The sequence below is a fragment of the Pogoniulus pusillus genome, chromosome 7 (genome assembly GCF_015220805.1).
Source record: "Pogoniulus pusillus isolate bPogPus1 chromosome 7, bPogPus1.pri, whole genome shotgun sequence".
NCBI lineage: Eukaryota > Metazoa > Chordata > Aves > Piciformes > Lybiidae > Pogoniulus > Pogoniulus pusillus.
In genome coordinates this window covers 13,733,791-13,756,418 of record NC_087270.1, presented here as the reverse complement: position 1 = coordinate 13,756,418, position 22,628 = coordinate 13,733,791, and the positions used below count along the sequence as shown (strand labels likewise).

Genomic DNA, 22,628 nt, shown 5'->3' with positions numbered 1-22,628 from the left:
GTTTCTGTAACACAAATAACAGCTTGTGCTGGCATATGGTGGGCTGTGGGGTTCTTTTCCTCAGGTCAGTATTTTGGTGATAAGAAATTGTATATAATATGCAGGGAATTTGGGGGAGCTATGCTAGCTTTGCAGGTGAGCGCCTAGCATCCAAACTTACACAACTTTGTGTCTTGGTGCTGTGTGTGTATTGCCCTGCTGCACAGCAGGTGAATCTGTTTATTTGGACAACAAAGACTCTGGTAAAGATGTCAACAACTACCTTTCCATGTCACTATAAAAACTATAGTGTAGAAAGTGTTCTATGCAGCCTATGAGATGATGATACAAAAAGCCCTCCTCAGGAGACTGGCATGAGAATATCTGAGCATGATGGCCTGTGCATATCACATTTAGGTTTTCCATGGTGTTTCTCCTCTTTGTAACATATTTCAGCATTTAGTTAGCCATATTTTTTGGGATTTAAAAAAAAAAACCTAAGCATAGCTATTTTGAGAATAAAGGTCAGAAAACAGGATTTGCCTGTCAGTAGCTTTAAATACAATCAGTTTGCAGCTGTTGTATGGTCACGATGTAATTCTTAAGGGGAAATTCAATTAACAATTATATTTAGGAGACAGATGGAGATAACAGCTATCAGTACTGCTAGTGCTATTATCACCTCTCCATCACAGAGTTTATCTTACACCCACAGGCCAATGACAGGACTAGGCACCACTGAGCTCTGTTCCACTGACGGGCGTTATTATTTCTAATAAGCCTCTTAGCCACACATTCTGCTATCAAACTAATTAGCTCTATCAAGTCCATTCCCATTCCGCACAGCATTTTTCAGGTGAAGACTAGCGTTCAGTTCTCAACTTCTCTTGAGGATAACAGCTAGAAGGTGTAAGGTTTTACGCTGAATTTCAAGTTTAGATGGCGGTAGCTTCACGAAAACCGTAAAGCCACAGAAAGTGACCTCTGCACTACAAAGTTATGCGGCTTTTCCGCCACTTCGTTTTCCGTATGCTGCTGCCTACACGGATATCCCGCTCTTTTCCCTCAGGTCTGCCAGGAGCCACCCTAGCACTGCAGAAGGAAGGGGCACGGGGAGCGAGTTTCCCCGGTGCACCTTTCCTCCCCTCAGCTTAGCCCCGCGGGGCTCTTCCTTGAGGAAAACGCCTCGTTTGTGCGGAAAGGGCGAGGGTGCCTACGACTGCCCCTTACAGCAGCGGGAGGCTGGTGCCGCCACTGCCGCCGGTCCTCAGCCCCCACCTTCCGCCGCCGCGCCGGAAGTGAGTGGGGCGGGACGCTCGTTCGCTCACCGGCCGTTGCCCGGTGTGTCGTCACGGCGCGGCGTGGGGTGAGCGCCCGAGGTCGGGGCGGCGGCGGAGTGCGAAGTAGTGCGGCGCCGGCCATGGAACCGCTGTCACCAGTACCCCCGCCACCGCAGAAGGAGATCGTTTACAACAAGCTTTTGCCCTACGGGGAGCGCCTGGAGGCCGAGGCCGCCCGCTTTCTCGCGCAGATCAAAGAGAACCTGGCCCGAGCCGTGCAGCTCCAGGAGCTATGGCCTGGGGGACTCTTCTGGACCAGGAAGCTCTCGACGTGAGTGTTTCAGACAGGCTCTCCTCTTCCCACTTCCCTGGGGCTATTTGGGTTTCGTCCTATCCGCGTGGAAGTACCGCGCCTGGGGTGAAGGCACCTAAGAGTGGGGCCTGCGGCCGAGAGTGTTCGGGGCTGGAGTGCTGGGCTCGTTTCGTTTCTGGGGGGCCGCTCTGAGGCCGGTGGGTCTGTTGAGCAGCTTTGCGGAAGGCAAACTAGCCTCATAACGGTTCCTCCCGGCTCCGCCTAGTCAGAGGCGAGCTAGCGCGGGCTGCCCCGTGCCTGCCTTGCCGGCTGGTCGAGAAAGGGCTGTGGGCCGGCGGCGAAGGCCGACTGCCGCCGGCGTGCCCGGGCGATAGCAGGGCGTCAGCCCGCTTCTCTTACACAAGGCCTGCTAATACTTAGACATTCGGAACGGGGACAAAGGTGGCTTCGTTTCCAAGAGCTTGCTTGTCGGCTCTGAAACTCAGGGAATTTTTACACCCCTCTTGTGGGGTAATTTGTTGTTTGGTGGTTTTTTTGCCCCTCCTCCCCCTTTTTTTTAACGCGTACTTGGCCACCTGTTTTACCTCATGCCTTTTTAAACAAGTTGTTTAGATACCATCTTCATGTAACTTCTGCTGTAGGAATCCGAAGTGTTTCTCAAGAAAGGCTATTTATTAGTTCAGTGCTATCAGGATTAAATTCCAGGTTAATGCTGCGTGAACGCCGTTGGTGCCCTTGATGTCTTGCCTGTACTGTGACACAGTGTAGCTTATGCTGACGTTGGCTCTGTGGTGCCTGCTGGCAAAGTGTTTGTAATACAGATAAGAACAGTGTCATCGTAAATATCACAGAGCAGAACGTAGTTTTCTCTTGGTGAGTTTTATAAAGCGTGCTTTACTCTTTTCCTTTAGACATTGGCACTGAAAACGGTACCATATGATAATGGCTCCTGTAGCTTTGGTCAGTAAACCATATTTCTGTGAATGTTTATCAAGATATTTTGCTGAGTGGTGTATAGGCCTTCCTCAATGGTCATTCCTGTGTACTAGAAATGGTGAAGTATGTATGCTTTCTACAGTTGTGAAGTGGTCTCCTACAACTTTCCTCCTTACATAAATATTTTTATATTAATTGAGTATTTAATATATATTTGGCAATTGGATATGTTTGATATATATGTCTTGAAATGCAACTGTTTTTGTAATTGCTAAGAGGTATTCTTAGAATTACATTGGTGGTTGCAGAATGACTCACATGATTGCGTTGTGTGACAGTTTGAACCTGCTTTGAACCAGTTCAATACTGTTTCACTTCCTGCCCCTCTCCCCAGTCATCTGCTAGCTCATGCTGGTTTCAGGGCCACCTGTAGCCTCTATACCTGTGGTAGAACTTCACGTACTGATAAAGTTGAAATGAACTGTAATGGTTCTTGCTGTGAGAAGAATTTGCTTTAGCTAAGTAGTCCTTAGAAAATGTGCAGGGTTGTCATAGAGTCACCTATTACTCATGCTAAATTGCAATTAATGTTACCAGTTTAGGCTCCAGGGCAGTGAATTTGGCTATTTCAGAACTGCTGTCATGCTACTGCATGAATCACAGAAAGGTCAGGAGGCTCTAATTTGTGTTTTTTCACCTACTCTTTGAAGCTGGAATTTATTTTGTGTCTTTGCAATTTGACTAATGACTGTTAGTCCCAAGATTATTTGTGGCATGTTACATGCAGTAAGAGTATGTTTGGATGTTGGCAGGGAAAGAAACAGTGGACTCAGTTTAAAAATAAGCTGGTGTATTTAACATGAGAGATGTTTTGCTACTCGGTTTAACATGGTGAAGTATTTCTGTGGGATGAAATATGTTAATAAAAGTTCAGATCTGAGTGAAACACAACCATATGGTTTCTGATGGCATACTTAAGTCAAATAATAAGATAATGACAACAAAATAAAAGTTTTGTTGTCTGTTGGTAGAGAGGGAATCAGCTCTTTTCCTGTGTGATGGAAAATAAATGTCAAGAATCTTCATAATTCTATGATTGCTGCTTAGCTGTTTTGCAGGTGTATGAATTGTAAAAGCTGGTTTTCTTGAAACATTCTGTGAAATATTTTGTAGTTCAGAACAGTGACGGACATGATGTTATACAGATACAAATGTTAATACAAACATTGTAATGTATATGTATGCAATATACCTGTAAAATCATAGAATCAACCAGGTTGGAAGAGACCTCCAAGATCATCCAGTCCAACTTATCACCCAGCCCTATCCAGTCATCTAGACCATGGCACTATATACCTCATGAAGAATGAAAATCAAGCACAAATCTTCTTTTAAATTAAAATTTTTAGTGTTACTTCCTGTTTCATCACAACAGCTGTATTTGCCAAAAGCTGAATACCTGACTTGCATGTAGTTGTCTTAAGAGCATCTGTTTTGGCTGTCTGAAGTCGCAAACTGAGTAGGGGGAAAAACTGGAAGTGGACCATATCAGATATAATGTCTGTAAGCTGATTTGCATAATCCTTTGTGCTTACTTTTCAGCGATGTGAGTTGGTTCTTTGCTTAGGATGCATGTGTGGAGTGTGGTGAGGGAATTTTCCTGTGAAAACAGGGATAGTGCTGTTGCTTCAGTAATTTATGTTTTAGTGGGACTTCTTATGAAAGTAAAACTGCTTGCCTTAAAAATTGGTTTTAAATTTGTTATCATTACCTGTGACTCCTGCAACTTTGACTAGCAAAATTGGTACTTTATAATCTGGGTGTGAAAGCAGAAGACTGAATATCAGTTATATAACTTGATACAGCATGTGTGGGGTGTGAAAAAAGCAGGTAGCATCAAAATCATTTGCTTAATGCAAGTTGCATCATACTCTTTTATGACCTCTAGGTCAGAAACAAGCTGCAGCTTTTATTTTTCTCTTTGCTGTATTTTGCAAGGAAAGTTTGTGTATAGTGGGTTTTAAAAATTATTTTTATTTTTTAACATAGCCTGTAAACAAATTATATTAGTATAATGTGAACATTTACTAGTTACTGGGCACAACAGTTGACTCTATGGCCTGGAAAACACATCTCTTTCTGTGCTTTATACTTCAGTAGGCAAAAGTAGAGTTTTTGGAGCCGAGGGCCCCAGTTTCTGTTCATGATGGTATTATTTTATGTGTCTGTCAGGTATAGGCTTATTACAACGTGACATTTAAACTCCCTTGTAAAGTGTGGAAAAAATGCAATCTAACTGTTTTGAATTAGAATGAAAAGACACAAAGTTACAGTAAGAATCAAAATGTCTCTGTGGAACTTTGCTTAAGTATTGTAATCAATGCTGCTTATAAATCTCATTAGAAAAATACTATCTTTCCTTTTAGATGCATAAGGAATTTGTGTGTTTGCTCTTTATGTGTACATGTGTTTTAAATAGTTTTGTAGAGAGTGATTAATCTGTTTTTCATACAATTTGTCAAAACATGAGTTTTAGACCAATTGTAATACTGTCTCGTGTTTTAGAAAAGGAAAATAGATAACTGGGAATTTAGAGGAGTGCTTTCTTCAGCTTTGTAAGTGAAGGCAATTTTTAACTGTAGCAAAGCAGCTAACTCGCTAGGGTAATTTAGGATGTCCACTTGATAAGACTAAAAATAGGTCTATTTTAGTTGTGGAGTGAGAGATTGGATACTTAACTACTTTTAAACAGGCAATAGGATTTTTGGTTCTATTCCTTTGTGTGTGTGTGTGTATGTGTGTGTGTGCTCCCAATCCCCAGAGACCTTGTCCAGAAACGATGGAGCTGCAAACAGAATTTTAACTTCTAATCATGTTTTTTTTAAGGTGAATGGGGTTCATTCATAGAATCAGCCAGGTTGGAAGAGACCTCCAAGATCATCCAGTCCAACCTATCACCCAGCCCTATTCAGTCAACTAGACCATGGCACCAAGTGCCTCATCCAGTCTTTTCTTCAACACCTCCAAGGATGGTGACTCCACCACCAAACTGGGCAGCCTATTCCAATGCTAGTCACTCTCTCTGGCAACAACTGCCTCCTAACACCCAGCCTTTACTTCCCCTGGCACAACTTGAGACTGTGTCCGCTTATTCTATTGCTGGTTGTCTGGGAGAAGAGACCAACCCCCACCTGCCTGCAACCACCCTTCAGGTAGTTGTAGACAGCAGTGAAGTCACCCCAGAGCCTCCTCTTTTCCAGGCTAAACAACCCCAGCTCCCTCAGCCTCTCTTCATAGAGTTTGTGTTCCAGGCCTTTCACCAATTTCATCACCCTTCTCTGAACATGCTCCAGCACCTCAACATCTCTCTTGAATTGAGTGGCCCAGAACTGGACACAGTACTCAAGGTATGGCCTGACCAGTGTTGAGTGCAGGGGAAGAATAACTTCCCTCATCCTACTGGCCACACTATTCCTGATACAGGCCAGGGTGCCATTGGCTCTCTTGGCTACCTGGGCACACTGCTGGCTCATGTTCAGCCTACTGTCTACCAGTAACCCCAGGTCCCTTTCTTCCTGGCTGCTTTCAGCCACTCAGTCCCCAGCCTGTAGCGCTGCTTGGGGTTGTTGTGTCCAAAGTGCAGAATCCTGCACTTGGCCTTGTTAAATCTCATCCCATTGGCCTCTGCCCACCCATCCAGCCTGTCTGTGTCCCTCTGCAGGCTTCTCCTACCTTCCAACAGATCAACACCTGCTCCTAGCTTGGTTAAGGTTGTGTTTTTTTGCGTTAGTGTGGTGTGTGTTTGTTTGATTGTTTTTCCCCAGAACCTTGCAGACTAGCACAATGAAGGACAATTTATTTATCCATTTTGCAGCTGACTGTTAGAGTTTATATAGTGAACATGCAACTGTGACATTAGCCTCTTGGTGTCCTTTATGATTCATGAAGTTCTGCCTGTATTCTTTTATTTAGTAATGGTGATATTTCATCCTTTGTGAGGAGATAATCTGAAAATGTTGCTGTTAGGTTTTACTCATAAGGAAAAAGTGATTAATCTCTTTTTAGAAGTAATTGTTTTCTGTTACTGTCCTAATGCATAGCTGGATTAAGATGAATAATTGATTATCTAACGTCTGTCTCGCCCTCCTACATAAAGAAGATGTAAACTTGGGAGCAATTTGGCATCTAGTTCTTCTTCTTGGGCGTAGTAACATCTTTGTGCTCAGTATGTTTCTGTGTACTTTATTCCTTCTCTTTTTTAATGAAAAGTATTGTGTGTAGTAGAGCTGCTGTTAGCAAATGTCAAGAAGGGTAGCCAAAAAAACATTTACTTTTGGTTATATATAGCAACACTGTCAGATCAATTTGATCTCCTTTGTAGCTGAAACTTTTCAGGCTTCTACAGTTTCTCTTTTTTATCACACATGAAGAAATGAAAAGAGTAGTCTTTGTTACTTTATATCTAATATTGTGTGAGTGAAGTAGTAGATGGAAGTTCATATGGTTGAAGAATAATAAAATGGAAGCTATTAAAAGTTGAGCTTAGTTCAGCACCCTTCGTGTCATGGTGAAATGAGCCCTTCATGTTGCACTGTATCTGGTGTGTTCCTTCCCAGTTGTGCACTGCCATGAAAAGTACAAACACTTTTGGAGGCAAACTCCTTTAAAGTTTTGATCATTGCATCAAACATTATCTTTTAATAAACAGCAAGTGATGACTAAGGGAAACGACTGAGTAGCCTTTGTGAATGGTCATGCAGACTGCCTCTAGTTTGTCTGCTAAGTCGAACAGTCTTTTCAAGGTAAGCGGTGTGCCTTTCCTTTGAAAGCCTGGAAATAGCTCTTTTGTCTGCTTTTGAAATTTGCATTGTCCTGATTATTACACCGTTTATCTTGAAAAAAAAACTTCCAGACTTCAACACTGGATTCTCCCCATAAAGAAAATGATCAGAGTATGCCTTTAGAAGGTAAAATACTGCAACTAAAGTAAGTGTGGTTTAGTTATGTACTTCTGTTATCCCTCACAAGATCATGTCACTCACTTTATTTACAGTAAGGATTTTTTTTGCGTTTCCATTTTATCCATATGGAAAATATATGTGTTCAGCTGTTGATGGTGTAATTCTACAGGTAGATAGTGTTTCTGGCCAATCCAACTAGCTTAGATTCCTGCTGCAGAAGAGTGGATTATTCTGTGTTTTGTTTGTTTTCTTCTTTATTTAAATAAGTAAAACACGTTGAAATGAACATTTGTAAAAGTACTGTGCATTACGTGTAAAAATCTCAGCTAAAAAAGGAAAGTGGAAAGAAATGCTGTAGAGTTGATAGGGGCTTTTTTGTTTATTTCTTTTCCTGAAAACTGATGATAAGTTTGCCAGAGCCCTACAGATGTTCCAGTGTATCTTTAGGTCGAGGAGGAAAAAAGTCTTGTGAGGAAGGCCAGGGGGTCTTGGTATGTGTATATTTGCTTGCTCCTGGCAAGTTTACTGGCTGTGGATGATCTTGAAATGTCAGAGGTCATTTTGCTTTAAGCTGAAGAACAGGGAAGTAGGAAAAAAACACTTGAGCAGTTGAGTCCAAGTCCTGTGTGCTGCTTTGTCACTGTGTGAAGTGTGATTCATACAAGTGTACTTTCTTTAGAAAGGGATCTGAATTTTAGTTCTCAGTTAATTCTCCCACTAGTAGTTCTGTGAGAAATAAGATTACAGAGGAGCTTGAAGCATTTGAAACTGAAACATGTAATATTTAACTAAACTTCTCAATGTTGCAGGAGTTAAATGTGGAAACCAAATTTGGGAATCAGGACAGGTTTTTTTCATTGTCAGGTCACTAACTACTAATGGTTGCTGCTTTGAAATTACCTATCCTCTGATACTGTCAAGTAGGAGTCCTTCAGAGGTGTTTCCTTCCTAATCTTTTCATGCAGTGGTTACCGTGTAGGTTTCTGCAGTCTGTCCTGCTCTGCATACCAAATAAGCAGTGTGAGGTCTGGCATTCTTCACAGAACAAGCCTTGATTCTCCACTGGTATATATTTAGTAACAAATTAGTCCAACCTCTTCTAATCTTAATAGACTTCTCAGATTTTTTTAATGTGGATTCACATCTTGTATGCTTTATCTAATTGCTGCTTGGAGGATAGCATATTAGTAAGGCTTCTTATGAATCTTTAGGAATAGTAGGAGCAGTAACGAAAAGGGAAGCGTCCTTCCCAGGTGAGCATTGTGGCTGTATGACTTGTAAAATGCTGCACTAGAACCTTACATAAGTTTTGCTGGTGCATGTTATCTTTCAAGGCTTTAAAAATATTCCTCTATTCAATCTTAACTTCAAAAGAGCAAGCACTTGTTCCAGAATTAGTCCCGATGGGTCTGCACTTTCATAAGATAGTGATTTAAGGCGTAGCAGTGAGACACAGCACCATCAAACCTCAGTGGTTAAATCAATTGTTCAGCCTTACTGGAATTAGCAGATTTGGTCTTTACATCATAGTCTTTTTTTTGTGTTATCTTCTGCATTATGCCCTATCTCCTCCTTCAAGTGGCCTGGTTGGAAGATACAGAAAATGGCAGGGCTGCTTGTGACAGTTGTGATTTTGTGTTGTTTGGTTTGGTGGGCTTTGTTTATTTGTTTGTTTGATTGTGGTGGGTTTTGTTGTTTGTTCTGCTCTGTTTGTTTTTTAAAGAGAAATAAATACATGGGGTATGGAATTATTAAATTTAATGGCTGGTATGTTTTGAATTGTGGTGAAAGAACTTCTGTTATTGTGGTATCTGGCATGAACATGAAATTAGGGTATCTGTAGAGACTGTAAAATACAGAGTATTTTTTTCTTTATGTAGCTGGTTTCAGTTTGAAATCTTACTTTGGTGTGTATCTTCAGATTCTTACTCCTTGGACTTGCGAACCAGGTTTTAGTTTCACTAAACAGCAATATAAAATATAAATATTTTTAAATATTGCTGACTCACCTTGTTTTGTTCGTAGGTACATCCGGTTATATGGGAGGAAGTTTAGCCGACAAGATCATGTGCTCTTCATCAAGTTGTTATATGAGTTGGTAACAATTCCAAAGCTGGAGATCAGTATGATGCAAGGGTTTGCACGCCTGTTGATAAACCTGTTGAAGTAAGTACCGATTTCCACTGAATGCAGTAGCTGATCACTTCACTTGCTTGATGTTATGTGCGTTAATGGAATAGTTTGCTCTGTCAGATGTTACTTCACTTAATCTCCCATGTTGATTAAAACGTTCTTCTTATAGAATCACCTTGTCCCTTTCAGAGCTTTGTGAGTGTTAGTGAAACAATGTCAGTGTTTTTTTTCCTCCTGTTGGGGGAGAAAAATGTAATGGAGAGCTAAGTGTTAAGACTGAATCTCCAGCAGGGAGATGATGATGACTTTCACAACTTAATAATGTTTATTTCACTTATTCACATGTTTCCTAAAGGGCTCAGTAGCTTCTGTTGGTGTAGAAGTGCTGCAAATGGCTTATTTTCTTCTTGGCTGACCTTCCTGTAGTTTCTGCCAGCGTAGGAGATACGTGTAATTCAGAGCAGTGATCTGGGGTATTCTGAGGTGCAGCTTGTTGCTGTAAATCCTAAAGTGCTGATTGTTTGGTTTTGTGGTTTTTTTTTTCTGTTTTTTTTTTCCCCACTAGGAAAAAAGAGCTGCTTTCCAGGGATGATCTGGAGTTACCATGGAGACCGCTTTATGAAATGCTGGAAAGGATATTATACTCCAAAACAGAACATCTTGGATTAAATTGGTTTCCGAAGTAAGTTGCATTTTAAAATATTTTTTGGGCTATAAGTACCTATAATACTAGAAAGCATTTGGAAATTTGCTTTTAATATTTGGAATGTGATTGCATGCAAGACTTACTTAATTATGTGCATCCTTCTGTCTGTGTATTGTTTCCTGCGATGTTCCTCTCTTTATGAATGCAATTGAGTTAATTTGTAAATATGCTGGAATGGGTCATCTTCAACTTATTTTAGGATGATAACCCACAGTTTGAAATTTAATGGTCAATTTACAGCGATCTTCGAGTTATATGCCTGGGGTTTTTTTTATAACACAGAAGGGTTTAGGAAAAAATAGTGCTATAGTGCTAATGTTCTAATATATATGCACTATAATCATTTGCAGCTTCTGTAGTCTGAGTCTACACTGGTCGACGTGCACACAAAGTGAAGTACCTTCTTTGGAAACATGCACATACATATATACATATTCAAAGTGCTGATACAATGCTGTCAAAGAGTTTTAGCAATGTTGTACTGATTTTTCAAACTAAGAACTTTGTTTTCCTTTTTTTTTGCCACTCACTTCCCATCTGTCACATTTCCAAAGTTTCAGTTTTCTTAATCATTCTGATAAGAGAAGGTCCTGCTCTATAAATTACAGAGTACAAAGGATATTACATGGATAACTCTAATTTGCTTTTTTTTTTTAAAAAAAAAGTGTGTCCAGAGATGTTGAAGTAGTACCGCTGATTCCTTTTACAGTGTGGAAGATTCTATTGCTGCTAAGTTATGTGAACTTAAGGCTTATGTAGCCTTGTTACTTATTAGAGAGCAGTTCATGCTGAATTTTGCTCATGGCTGCATAGCTGAAAAAATCACCTGTGATCTAAGTTATGTTATTTTGCTAATTGAAGCTATTCCTTGTAAGTAAAAACCCACAAGTTTAGAGCTTTTTTTGGTTTATTTTTGTGCACATGCCCTTCACTACTGAAACTGCATTACTCTGCTCTGCATGTTGTTGTCTGGTCTCTTCATTAACTGTGGATGAAATGTATAGTGGGGAAGGAACTTTTGTAAGTGGGAAAGGAATGTTAAGCTGGGAGAGGAGTATCAGTTGTGGTGGTCTGTATTAATCTGTGTTAGATATCAGACATTCCATCCTAATATGCAGTGCGATTTGTTCTCATATGGTGTTCAATTTTTTTTTTTTTTACATCAATTTTGAGGGGTATCTTTGGAAGTCAAGAGATACTTTTCAAACTGATAGACATGCTTTATAGCTGTTAATGTTAAGTCCTGTTTTAATTATTTATTTTTTTTTTACATTCAGTTCGTATCGACCAGGCTTGTCTTCACCTAAAACATTTGTGCTTAATGTATTACATAGGTGGTAAGAATGACTTTTTGTTCTGTTCAGCTCTGGCCGATGCGTAATCTTCTGCATGTTCTGTTAGATCATAACACTTGTCACACAGGTGTAATTTTCTGCATAGATAGTTGTACTGGAAAACCAGTGTTAACATGACACCACTGTTTATGAGAATGTCGCACTGTATGTAAACTGTTCTAATCGGGGAACAAGGTAGCCAGTGTGAAGTGGCTGTTTAAGTAGCTATATGCTAACTAATTTAACCAGCATAGATACATTCAAGGATCAAATTTTACATGTGAGTAATTCCTCTGTCTGCACATGGGCAAAATCAGCATTGGCATAGCAATGCTTGTTACCCAGTAAGGGTACCTTACTATTAAGAACGATGAAATCATGGAAAGTGCTTTAGCAGTGAGGTAATAGGTTCTGGAAAATGCACCCAGTAACAGACGCATAGTTGTGCAGTGTGAGAGAGTTTCTGTGTCAGAGAAGTGGCTTTTTGCAGTGAAGACTTTGTCAGAAGTGTTGATGTATATATCATTTTGGAAAACTGTTGAAGCGGAAGTAGAATTGCAGCATTTTTTGCTTTGGTTTTGTTTTGGTGTTTTGGTTCTTTTAAGGAAGAAAAGTTTGGTTTTAATAACTCAATGAGAGATTGGTATTTGGCACACTGTACTTAGTAATTCAGTGAAGTAGTTTGTGAGACTATAGCGATTTGCTCTTTTCATTGTCTTAATTGAAGCTCTTGTAATGCAGTGTCCGCTGCAGGACCAGGAATTCACTTAAAAGCCTGAATTTGTCCTGAAAAAATGAAAATTGTGCTTTCTTTGCTTTTTGGTAATGTAAGAGTTAACAGTATCAGTTTTATACCTTCTTTTAACTGAAATATGTTTCTCTTTGGAAATGCAGAGTTAAAAATCTCCCAGATTTGCAAACCAATATTGCCAAGTCCTTTCCAAAAGAGGGAAGAAAATCATGTAGTACCAAAATGACTATGAGATAGGAGTTAATAGTATTGTCATGTGTGACTTAAAATATCCATGTGTCAATATGTAATAATAATAAGCAGCTAATAATACATAAGGAGGAAATAAAAACTAAGAAAACCGAATGGGATGAGAAATTCTGTTACCTTGCTACATATGCTATGGTTTCAGTAATGAATATGAAATACCTTCCAGTGTTAAGTGGTTTCATTATCTCCGGATCACAAAGGTTTTAATACTGTATCCAAATGGCCAGCATTAAATATGTGAGCAAGGACAATTTTGAACAAATATGCAGTAGTGAGTATGCAGAAAGTTCAACCAAAAGTGAAACAGAAGCTACTACTAGAAAACTTGAGAGTTGTTTCCAAGTGGTAATTAAAAGAGTAACCAGCAGTTTCTTTTTCTCCCTGTCTGGATTGTCCTGCTCTTTTCTAGCTGATAGTCCCCCAAAAAGGAATGTTAAAAGATTTATTTGGTAGTTGGTCTGTAGTTTAACTATGTCTAAGGTGGCAGGTTTCTTATGTACAAAATTGCTGGTGCATTTTTTCTTACCATCTTCTGTTTTAAGTTTATAATCAAAAAACAAGAGAATATGTCCCCTCCAATGTTTCTCCTTTGCGTTCTTCCATGATCACATACTGAGATCTGACTGAAAACTCAAGAATTTGAAATACTTGTTGATCTGGCATCAGTGTTTCTTAAAATTCTGCTGTGCCTCAGGTTCCCCTTAGCAGTAGTTTATTTCAGTGGAGTGTGTTGATGTGGGGATAGATTTTTTTTTTTTGAGTGATGTGTTTTCATGTTACTGTTTAATGCTCTTAAGGAATGTTGCTGGTTCGTGCAATATTTATCTAATACTTTTGGGACAACTGTTACCTGTTTCCTAACTCTTTCAAGGATAACATTCATTTTAACCCAGAATTTTTATGAGCTGATTGCAGTGTTAGATCATCTTTCTGTTTAGTGAATTGTTGGCCATTCCTTCTTGTATTTTCAAAGCTGACAGTCAGCTCAGAATTTTCCTTCTGGGAGAGGTCATGGATTAACTTTGTTGTTGTTGTTGTTGCATAAAGTGTGTGTAATTTTGCATAATAGAGCATTGCTTGAACTGAAGCAGTGATGTGAGGGCTGGGTGGGCTTTTGCTGGCTTGCAGTGGATGTTGAGATGTTGGTCAGAAATGGCTATTTACCCATTTTGTATTTCTTCTGTCTTGTGTGGGATCAGTTTATTTTGCGTAGGACTAAGAGAGAGAGTGTGTGCATGCTCAGTAGTTGTGCAGCTCAATTGATCTGAACTGATCTGTGGTAAAATTCTAAAGATGATACATTTGCATCATCTTTGGTCAAAGCAGCATTTCTGTATGTTGGTTTTTAATGCTGAACTAAAAGGATGCAGTATTTCTATTAAGAATACAGAAAATACAGTTAAAATATATAGGACGTTTTTCTGCCAGAACTTCTTTTCCTTCAGGAAATGTTTTTTGTGGAAAGCATGACTTAGTCTTGAGTTTATCTTAAAATAAACAGAAGATATGAGGAACATGACTGCTTACTAGCTTTATGGTTTCATTGATCTCTTCTTCCCCTCCTTTTTGTTGTTTGAGTTTATTCTGAGGTTTGGTCGTTTTAAAGTGGTTTGATGGCATCCTGTGACAATTCCTGTTAAAATGATTTCTCAAATAAGTTTTCTTGCTATGGTTGAAAAAGCTTTTAAATTATGAGGGAAGCTAATTAAGCATTAACTTGCAGATAGTTCACTTCTGCCTCCTAGAACCACTGGACAAAAGCCAAAAGTAGATCGAAAAGGATAAATGCAGTGTTTGAAGGCTAATAATAACAACTTTGTGAAGTTGCCTTTATTTCTCTTGAAAATCCTTATGAAGTCCATAAACCCATTTTTTTTCTGTTTTCAGTTTCCCTGAGAAGTTACCTTGTGCTGCTGGTTGTTGATTGAGTAGATGCAGGGTATTACTTGCAGGAAATTACAATTCTTCTTTGCAGAAACGCAGTAAATAATGTAGTGCTCTATGGAAAGTTTAACCAGGAGTTCAGCAGTGCAGTTTTAATTGCTGTGATTAGATCTCTGTAGAAGGCAATTAGCTACTGCATGTTCACAGAAGACATCTAATTGCATCAACATTCTCTTAAGCTCTTGAGGGAAAAATCAGCAAGTGGTTGTTTTATGTTGTCATTGAAATTTGGTGATATGCTCTTACCTAATACTTTCTTCCATGTTTCAGCTCTGTAGAAGGTGTTTTGAAAACACTGGTGAAGAGCTGCAGACCGTAAGTGTTTGTTGTGGTTTTACTTATTGGTTGCTTTTCTTTTCTTTTTCTAATCATGTGCCTTTAATGTTACTGAAAGAGGAGGAAGAGAAGTGTTTAAAAAAAACACTGCCTCACCCTACCAGTCATTGCTCGGCCGAAAATCTGTTAATAGTAATTAAAGCCAGGGTATCACTAGAAAAAGCCACCACTGCTTTTGCCCTTTTGCGTTCAGGCACTCACTAAGAGTGTGTGCCTGAACCAGTCTTACTTTCTCTGCTTAACAACCGTCTTTGCATCTTTACAGTATCTTAAGCTATGAACAGAGATTTGTTCTCTTTTATTTACTGTTTGTATGGCCGTTTGCATGTAGTGGGAATAGTCCTTTGAGTTTTGACCAGCCTTTGCACTGAAATGGTTTTACATTCTTCAGAATCTTTTCTGGTTCAACAAGACTAGGATCTCTTTATATTTGTGATTTTAAAATGAAGCACCCTGATGCCCTGGATCTTAATTCTGTGCTTTGTGAGGGTTAAGTGGAGTTTGAGGGCTGCCTGTCTGTTGCCCCTGTGCCTTAGTGTAAAACTTATTATTTATGACAAATTAGTTTTAAATATGTTTAGAGATGACCTAAGCTTTAAAGCCAAGCCTTTGTATATTTTATGATTTCCTTGTTTTCAGTTATTTTCCAGAAGATGCCACTGCAGAGATGCTAAATGAGTGGAGACCTTTAATGTGTCCATTTGATGTGACCATGCAAAAGGCTATTACCTACTTTGAACTGTTTCTACCTACTACCCTTCCTCCTGAGCTTCACCAGAAAGGGTTCAAGTAAGTGTGTGTATTGCAAATGCAAGCAGTTATCTTTTACAGGATGATTTGTGGTCACCCATAAAAGGAATGGTGGATTTTAACAGTGGCTTTGGAAGGAGTTCAAGGTAGAAATTCTGTCGTCATTCATTTGTAATAGTAACCTAGGGGAATCTTTGTTACCTGTTCTTTAAGAAGTTCTTCCTTCTCTTGAGAAAAACAATATACACAGCAAAGCAAACAAAATAGAACTAAGAGTACTCTTATTCTGAAGGAATAGTTTCACAAGTAAAAATCATTAACAGTAGTACAGCTTTGAGTCCTACCTTCTATTTAATCTGGTGGTTTTGAACCTTCACGTAAGTTAAATTACAGCTGTTACTACAAATGGGGGATTGTGAGATAGAGGCCTTCCATTCACTCTCAAGATGTGGAAATGCAAGAAAAAAATGAAAGACTATCCTAAGAAGGGAGTTTGAGAATTTGAAGAGAAACATATGCATGATGGAACAGTATCTGGGTCATATTTCAGGTAGAACTGTTGAACTTCTAAAAATATCCCTTTACTTAGTGAATGTAAAGATCACTTAAGTTGTTTAGGTTAAAATTGTACTTGTGCTATAGGATTATTGAAAAATTGAAGGGAGTGAACTTAGCTTATAAAGGTGAATTCAAGTGAGGGGCTTGTATGGGGGCTTTGCATATTTGGCTTCAGGGGAGTTCAGAATCAGTGCTTGTGAAACTTGTGCCTTAGCCAGTAGGGACAAATTTTAGATTTTTAGCTAAAGGGAAACGAAATGTGGTTTATTTTCATTTGGTTTATTTGTTCATTTGGTGTGGAGTGGCAGCGTGCAATGAAATGGCAAAGTGGATAAGAAAGCTCTTGGTGAAACACTTGTGTGGAAGGGAGGGATCTATTAAAAATGAGATGAGAAGAGGTAAAAGAAGCAAGGATGGAAACTCAGGATCACAGGAGGGTGTAGGGGAAATGGTGTGAGAAGCAGAGCAATACAGATGCCATGTTGATCCCTGTTCTTGTTGAAGGATCTGAGGCCCAGTGAGTTCGTGTGACTACCTGGCAAAGTAAGAGTTAAATATCCAGTGAGAGATAAATACGCTGTGAAGAAGCTGCTTTTGCAATGTTAAATTTGTTCTGATTCTGTTCTCTTGCAGGCTTTGGTTTGATGAATTTATAGGCCTTTGGGTATCAGTTCAGAATCTTCCCCAGTGGGAAGGGGTAAGTGTTTACCTTTCACCTACACTAAGAGAAATCCATTTAAATATTCCTACCATGCACTTTCAAAGCATTGGAGTAAAACAGTGATATATTTATTCTCTTATTTTTTCCTTCTGCTTCAGCTGGTGCAAGAGACAATTTCATGATTGTTAGCAAGCAGTTATTGGCTGAATAAATGACACTTCCCCTTGTGCTTGGTGAACATTGCCTGAGCTAGCCATTAAACAGCTTTTCTTTACAACCTTGAGAATGCTGGCATTTCCCAGACTGTCCGCCTGTGCTTACAATGATGCTGTTGTATTTTCTATAAATTGTAATTCTGTACAGCCTCATATTTTTCTATCTTAGCACTTTTTTTCCTGATCGCTAATTTTGAGTAGCAATATTTTGTCCTGACTACAATGTGATGATGTCGCCTTTATTTTAGAGTAAGGAACTTGTACTTCCCTTGTCTGAAAATGCCCCTGGGCTATATCTTTCATAGAAAACAGTCTACTGTGTATCTGTTTGCCTCTTCCTGTATCTCATATGACTGCATACAAACTTAGGAAATAAAATAGAATCTCATTCTTAGGACAGGACAGCACCCCTAGCTGTAGTTGTCAGCTGACCTGCGCCTTAGCTTTTTTGCAGTGAAACTTGGCATGCTACCAGATTTTTTTCCATATCCAGTATGAACATAAGCTCCTTGACCATCTGCTTCTTTTTACTGATCTCCTCCATATGTACACAAGGAGGACTTGTCGCTGTCTTTGGAGACAGCTGATTTCTGTACCACCATTGAATGCCACGTCTGTAGTACGTTCCATCTCTGACAATTTCTTTGTAAAAAGGCTTGTATGTAAGTCTTTCTGTTTTGAATTACATTTCATCACAAATAAGTGTAGTCTTTGTTCCCACAGTTGGCTGTTGGCCAGATTGGAACAGGGATGATTGTCAAAGTTTTATTTGCGATTGTTTGTGGACAATTTTCTATCTTTTTGATGGCTTTCCAAAAAATCACAGTTCTGTCTGCTCTTTCTGACAGGAAAAGGACAGCCTTCACTCTAATACTGTGATTTGATTTGCTTCCATCAAAAGGTCTAACAAATAGCCATCACCACACTTTGATGAGTTATCTCTGTTACCTTTGTCTTCTGACACTGTATTCTGACAGTTTGCTTGGAAGGCTTAAACAATTTTAATTTTTCCCCAGAGCTTTCACTTCTTATTTCCTTTTCTGTCTTGTCCAGTTCTTGTTCATTTCATCAAACTTGGATGCAGTTAACTACACATACGAGTTCTGACTCTTCAGTCCAGCCTCTATGTGCTGCAAGGTTTATTTCAGCTTGCTTTGGCAGGAGTTAGGCTTGCTGTTTGAATGAGAGCTGTAGAATCAATTGCTTTTGTACATGATAAGGGTTTGTTCAGTGAATGTTTCTTAGTATCAAACGAACCAGGTAGATCATCTAAGAAAATTTAATACTTCAGGCTGCATCAGGTGTGACTGTCCTTAATTGAATTCATGCATTCTCCAAAGCTATCATGTCCTTCAGATTGAGAGGTGAACTGTTGTGCTGTCAATGTCTTTGAATTAAGCAGGATTAATTTTAAGGCCCGCTTTTTTGGCTTCACCATAACTTCAAGATACTGATAGAAGGATCAAGGCTCTTGGATGCCTGGAGACGTCCTATTTGGACAAGCTCATAAAAGGAGTGTTGGCAGATTGTGTGCCAAACACATAATAGGACACGAGGCTTAAATGCCTTTTTTTTTTGTTGTTGTTCAGTCCTGTTAATGGTCTTTCTTGAGGGCATATTCCATTTTGGACTCATGAGGCTGACATCTTGCCGTGGAGTATCTTAAATTCCCTATGGTCACATAGTGCCACAGGTGTAGATAAAGCAAAGCTTACAAATGTGACAGCCATCAGTACATGCAAGTGCACTTTAAGTAGGATGAATCTGTCACCTAAAGTTTGTTCCAAACCTTTGCTGCAGAGATGCATAGTCTGCTACATCTAGTTGATAACATGTTGGGAGTGTTTGAAGGACTCAAGCTTAAGCATGGGTAAGCCAGTGCCAGGAGTATTCTGCTGTGTGGAAACTGTTACAAAAGGTAAAAAGACTCAAAGCTGCTCAAAAGGGGAAAAGAACTTTCTTGGCAAAAGCTAGTCTTTGACATCATACAGTTTAAGATGTACTCTGCCTTTCATGTTAATTTGTAAAGCATGGAAAAGAGAGAATGTGGGTATACCTTCTAAAACGACTATTAGTGTGGCTTTACAAAATTCTGAAAAACCATGGAAGATAGAGGGGTGTGTATTCTGAGGACCTACCTTTTCCATACCTTGGATCACAATGACCTGCTTTAAATACTCATAAAGGTAATGAGTTGGACTTCTGAGGGTAAGAATTATGGTATGGATGGCTTCTGATAGCGTGAAATCTCCTTTCACAAATGCTTTAGTGCTGCGTTAGCTTTTGTCTGTAGATTCAGAGTTTTGTGCATCTTTTATAATAAATACATTCTGATGAACGTTTCTTTCTGTTATGGTTGCTTGCAGCATCTAGTAAATCTTCTGGCTCGCTTGGCCACTGACAACATCGGGTACATAGACTGGGATCCGTATGTCCCAAAGGTAATATTTCCCATTTTATTAAATACTTTGAGGCAAGTCTTCGGTGTTACTACAGTAAGAACAATTTATATGTGCTGTATGGGTCTTACAATGCAGTGGCACAGTTTCTTCGAGTAGGTGAATTAATTTGAAGACTTAAGTTTAACTTGAAAAATTTGAGCTATCCTTTTGTAACAGACTGCACTGGTAGATATTACTGTTGCCACGTGACTCCAAGCAGAAGCAACAGCGTATCTTGCTGTTTTACTCTATAACTAATCCCATGTTCCTGTGGAAATGGGCCTTACTGACATTCTTTGATAAAGAGTATGTAGGACCTTCCAAATCTTTCAGCTTATGGTTTTAAAGATGTTCATAGCAGTCATAGTGCTCAAAAAAGCATGAAACCACAGATCACCTCTTCATTAGAAAGTTAGTTTATGCCAGTGTTTCTCTCTCTATTTTGTTTGTTTGTTTTTTTTCCTTTCCAGATTTTTACCCGACTTTTGAGGAGTTTAAATCTTCCGGTGGGAAGCAATCAGGTTGTAGTTCCAAGGTTCTTAACAACTGCTTATGAAGTAGGACATGTGGTAATGTGGATCACAGCCATGATGGTTAGTAACTTATTCATAAAGTGAAGCAAACTAATACAAAATTTTAAGTATGTATTTAAAATTAAATCTGTTTATTTTACTCCAGATTTTTTTTTTTGTCTTCTGCCCAAGTTTTATTTGATGTTGCATTGGTTCACTGTCAACATGGGATGATGACAGAAAAGTTTATTTTACAGCTGCTGTCTGGTATTCTAGAAATGATCAGCTACAAATGCCGCTTTGGATATGAACAATGAATAAGACTTTAGGGTGAATCTTATTAGATCAGATGGAGAGAATTTACTACTTAGTGCTGAGCCAAGAGTGGGGAAGGGAAGGATTTGCAGATGTGATTTGAGGTATTGTTGTGGTAACAGTGCTCCCTTGTACTACTGTTACCTGTTCATTTTAACACATTCCACTTAATAAAATTCTGTGTCTTACTGGATGTTTTACAGGGTGGACCAAGCAAATTAGTGCAGAAGCATTTGTCTGGATTGTTCAATAGCATTGCCTCTTTTTACCATCCTTCAAATAACGGGCGCTGGTTGGTGAGTGTTTTGCATATCAGGACAACTTTCTTTGTGATTTCAGCAAACCTGTCATATCAAACTTGTCAGTAGATGCACTGTATGCTCCCAACAGCCAAATTGTGTATTGGTCATATAATATTTAGACACTTGAGTTTTCAAAATACATGATTTATTTTTCAAGATACTGTCATTCAAATCATACTTGTATTCTGATGTCAGGACCATTTTTCACTAACCCAAGTGTAGTTTAGAAGTGCAAAATTAGACTTCAAATTCAGCTATACCTAGGACAGACAGCACTTTAAAGGAGAGTGACACATAGTAGCAGTATTACTTGTGTGTCATAGGTTCTGTATCACTGACTTAATGTCTCTAAGTTAGCGATATCTAATTTTGATTAACCAAAGCCAACAAAGAAAAATTTAATACATAACTAGTTTGATGAGGCGTAACTTTTTGATGATGTAGCTGATGGAGTCTTTTGCTGGAGAAGGTGAGACTCTGCCTATGATAGCTGGTAGAAAGTACAGATTAAAATGGCAAGGCTAGTAAAAGTGGTGCCAAGGATGTTTGTTTACATGTGGATGCAGAGACTGCTTTCAAAGGTGTCCTGGTTACTGGTAAGTAATCTTCATTCATGGCTGTGTCCTTGGTATTTTCCTAATTTTTTTTTTCTTTAATATGCTGGTAGCATAATTGTTAATATTTTGAGGACTGAAGGTTAATAACAAATTGTGAACATCATATGTTAGAGCTCTTCTGACTTTTACTGCTTTTGTGTTATTTCAGTATACTGACAATTGTCTGTTGTACACTTGGTAGCTCAGATTCTTCTACTGCCAAGTAACTGAATAGCATTTCTTGTCTATTCAACAGGCCAAACTGATGAAACTACTTCAAAGGTTGCCCAGCAGTGTTGTCAGAAGGCTGCATAGAGAGCGCTACAAGAAAGTTACATGGTTAACTCCTGTGCCTGATAGTCATAAACTTACTGATCAGGATGTTACTGACTTTGTGGAATGCATTATTCAACCTGTTCTTCTGGCTATGTTTAGTAAAATTGGAAGCCTAGAGGCTGCTCAAGCTCTGCAGAACCTTGCACTAATGCGTCCTGAATTAGTAATTCCACCTGTACTTGAGAAGTAAGTTCCACAGAAACATTGCAACTTTCCAGTTCCCTTTCCAACAAATAAATACGCAAAGCAATCACATTAAATTATAGTGTTTCAGCAAGAAAAGTGCATACTTGAAGTGAGAGCTGCTAATACACCTCCTGAGCATCCACCAGGGCCAGGTTCCAACAGGAACCAAGGAAAGGTTTTGGGGTTTAAGTTTGAATTTGTTTTAAACGCCTGGCAAATGAAATAGTTCAGAGAGCTGTTCATAGTTTGTGTGATCCAGGGTAGTGCTCAGATGGCGTGCATTCCTGTTAGCAGTTTGTTACCAGCATGTGGGTGGGTTAGTTGAAAGAGCAGCTTTGTATCTTGTATTCAGGAGCCACCTTCTACCTTTCCCCTAGGTTTCAGCTGAGCCAAATAGGAATGATGATAATGCATGTTTGTGTAGTGATAAGCATAATTTTTATATTTCTGGTTTGTATTAGTTTGTTTAATATTATTCTCATTGTTTCTGACTTATTAAGCAAATCTGTACAGTATGTGCACATGTGAAATATTTTGTACTGTTACTAACGTCTCAGCTCCTTCCTGCCCCAATGGAAAACTTTCTTCCTAGTGCCTACCTGTGTTCCTTTTCTATGCAGTCTTTTGTAAAAGCAGCAGAGAAATGAGTTTGTCTTGAAAAGCCCTTCCTCAGTCCCATACCTTACTGACTGCTGTTTGCAAAAACTTGATAAATCTCTATGTGAAAACATTTCAAGCAGAACAGTTCTAATGGCATCAATGGATGCTCATGTTGGATACGCTTTTCCTGCTTTTAGAACAAACTGAAGGTTTGCTTCATAGTTCAAACTGTCA

At 39.1% G+C, this 22,628-nt stretch overlaps 1 protein-coding gene across 2 annotated transcripts in view; it reads left to right on the top strand.

The window, feature by feature from the left end:
• The first annotated feature begins 1,252 nt into the window (after positions 1-1,252).
• PSME4 (proteasome activator subunit 4) overlaps positions 1,253-22,628 on the top strand; it is a 64,341-nt gene continuing 42,965 nt past the window's right edge. For both annotated transcript variants that reach the window (XM_064145973.1, XM_064145972.1), the window contains exons 1-10: positions 1,253-1,590; positions 9,495-9,635; positions 10,168-10,284; positions 14,857-14,901; positions 15,562-15,711; positions 16,864-16,927; positions 19,473-19,547; positions 20,018-20,140; positions 20,578-20,670; positions 21,529-21,794. In XM_064145973.1, coding sequence (XP_064002043.1) covers positions 1,400-1,590; positions 9,495-9,635; positions 10,168-10,284; positions 14,857-14,901; positions 15,562-15,711; positions 16,864-16,927; positions 19,473-19,547; positions 20,018-20,140; positions 20,578-20,670; positions 21,529-21,794 — 1,265 coding nt within the window. In that variant the 5' untranslated portion in view covers positions 1,253-1,399. The remainder of the gene's footprint in view (positions 1,591-9,494; positions 9,636-10,167; positions 10,285-14,856; positions 14,902-15,561; positions 15,712-16,863; positions 16,928-19,472; positions 19,548-20,017; positions 20,141-20,577; positions 20,671-21,528; positions 21,795-22,628) is intronic.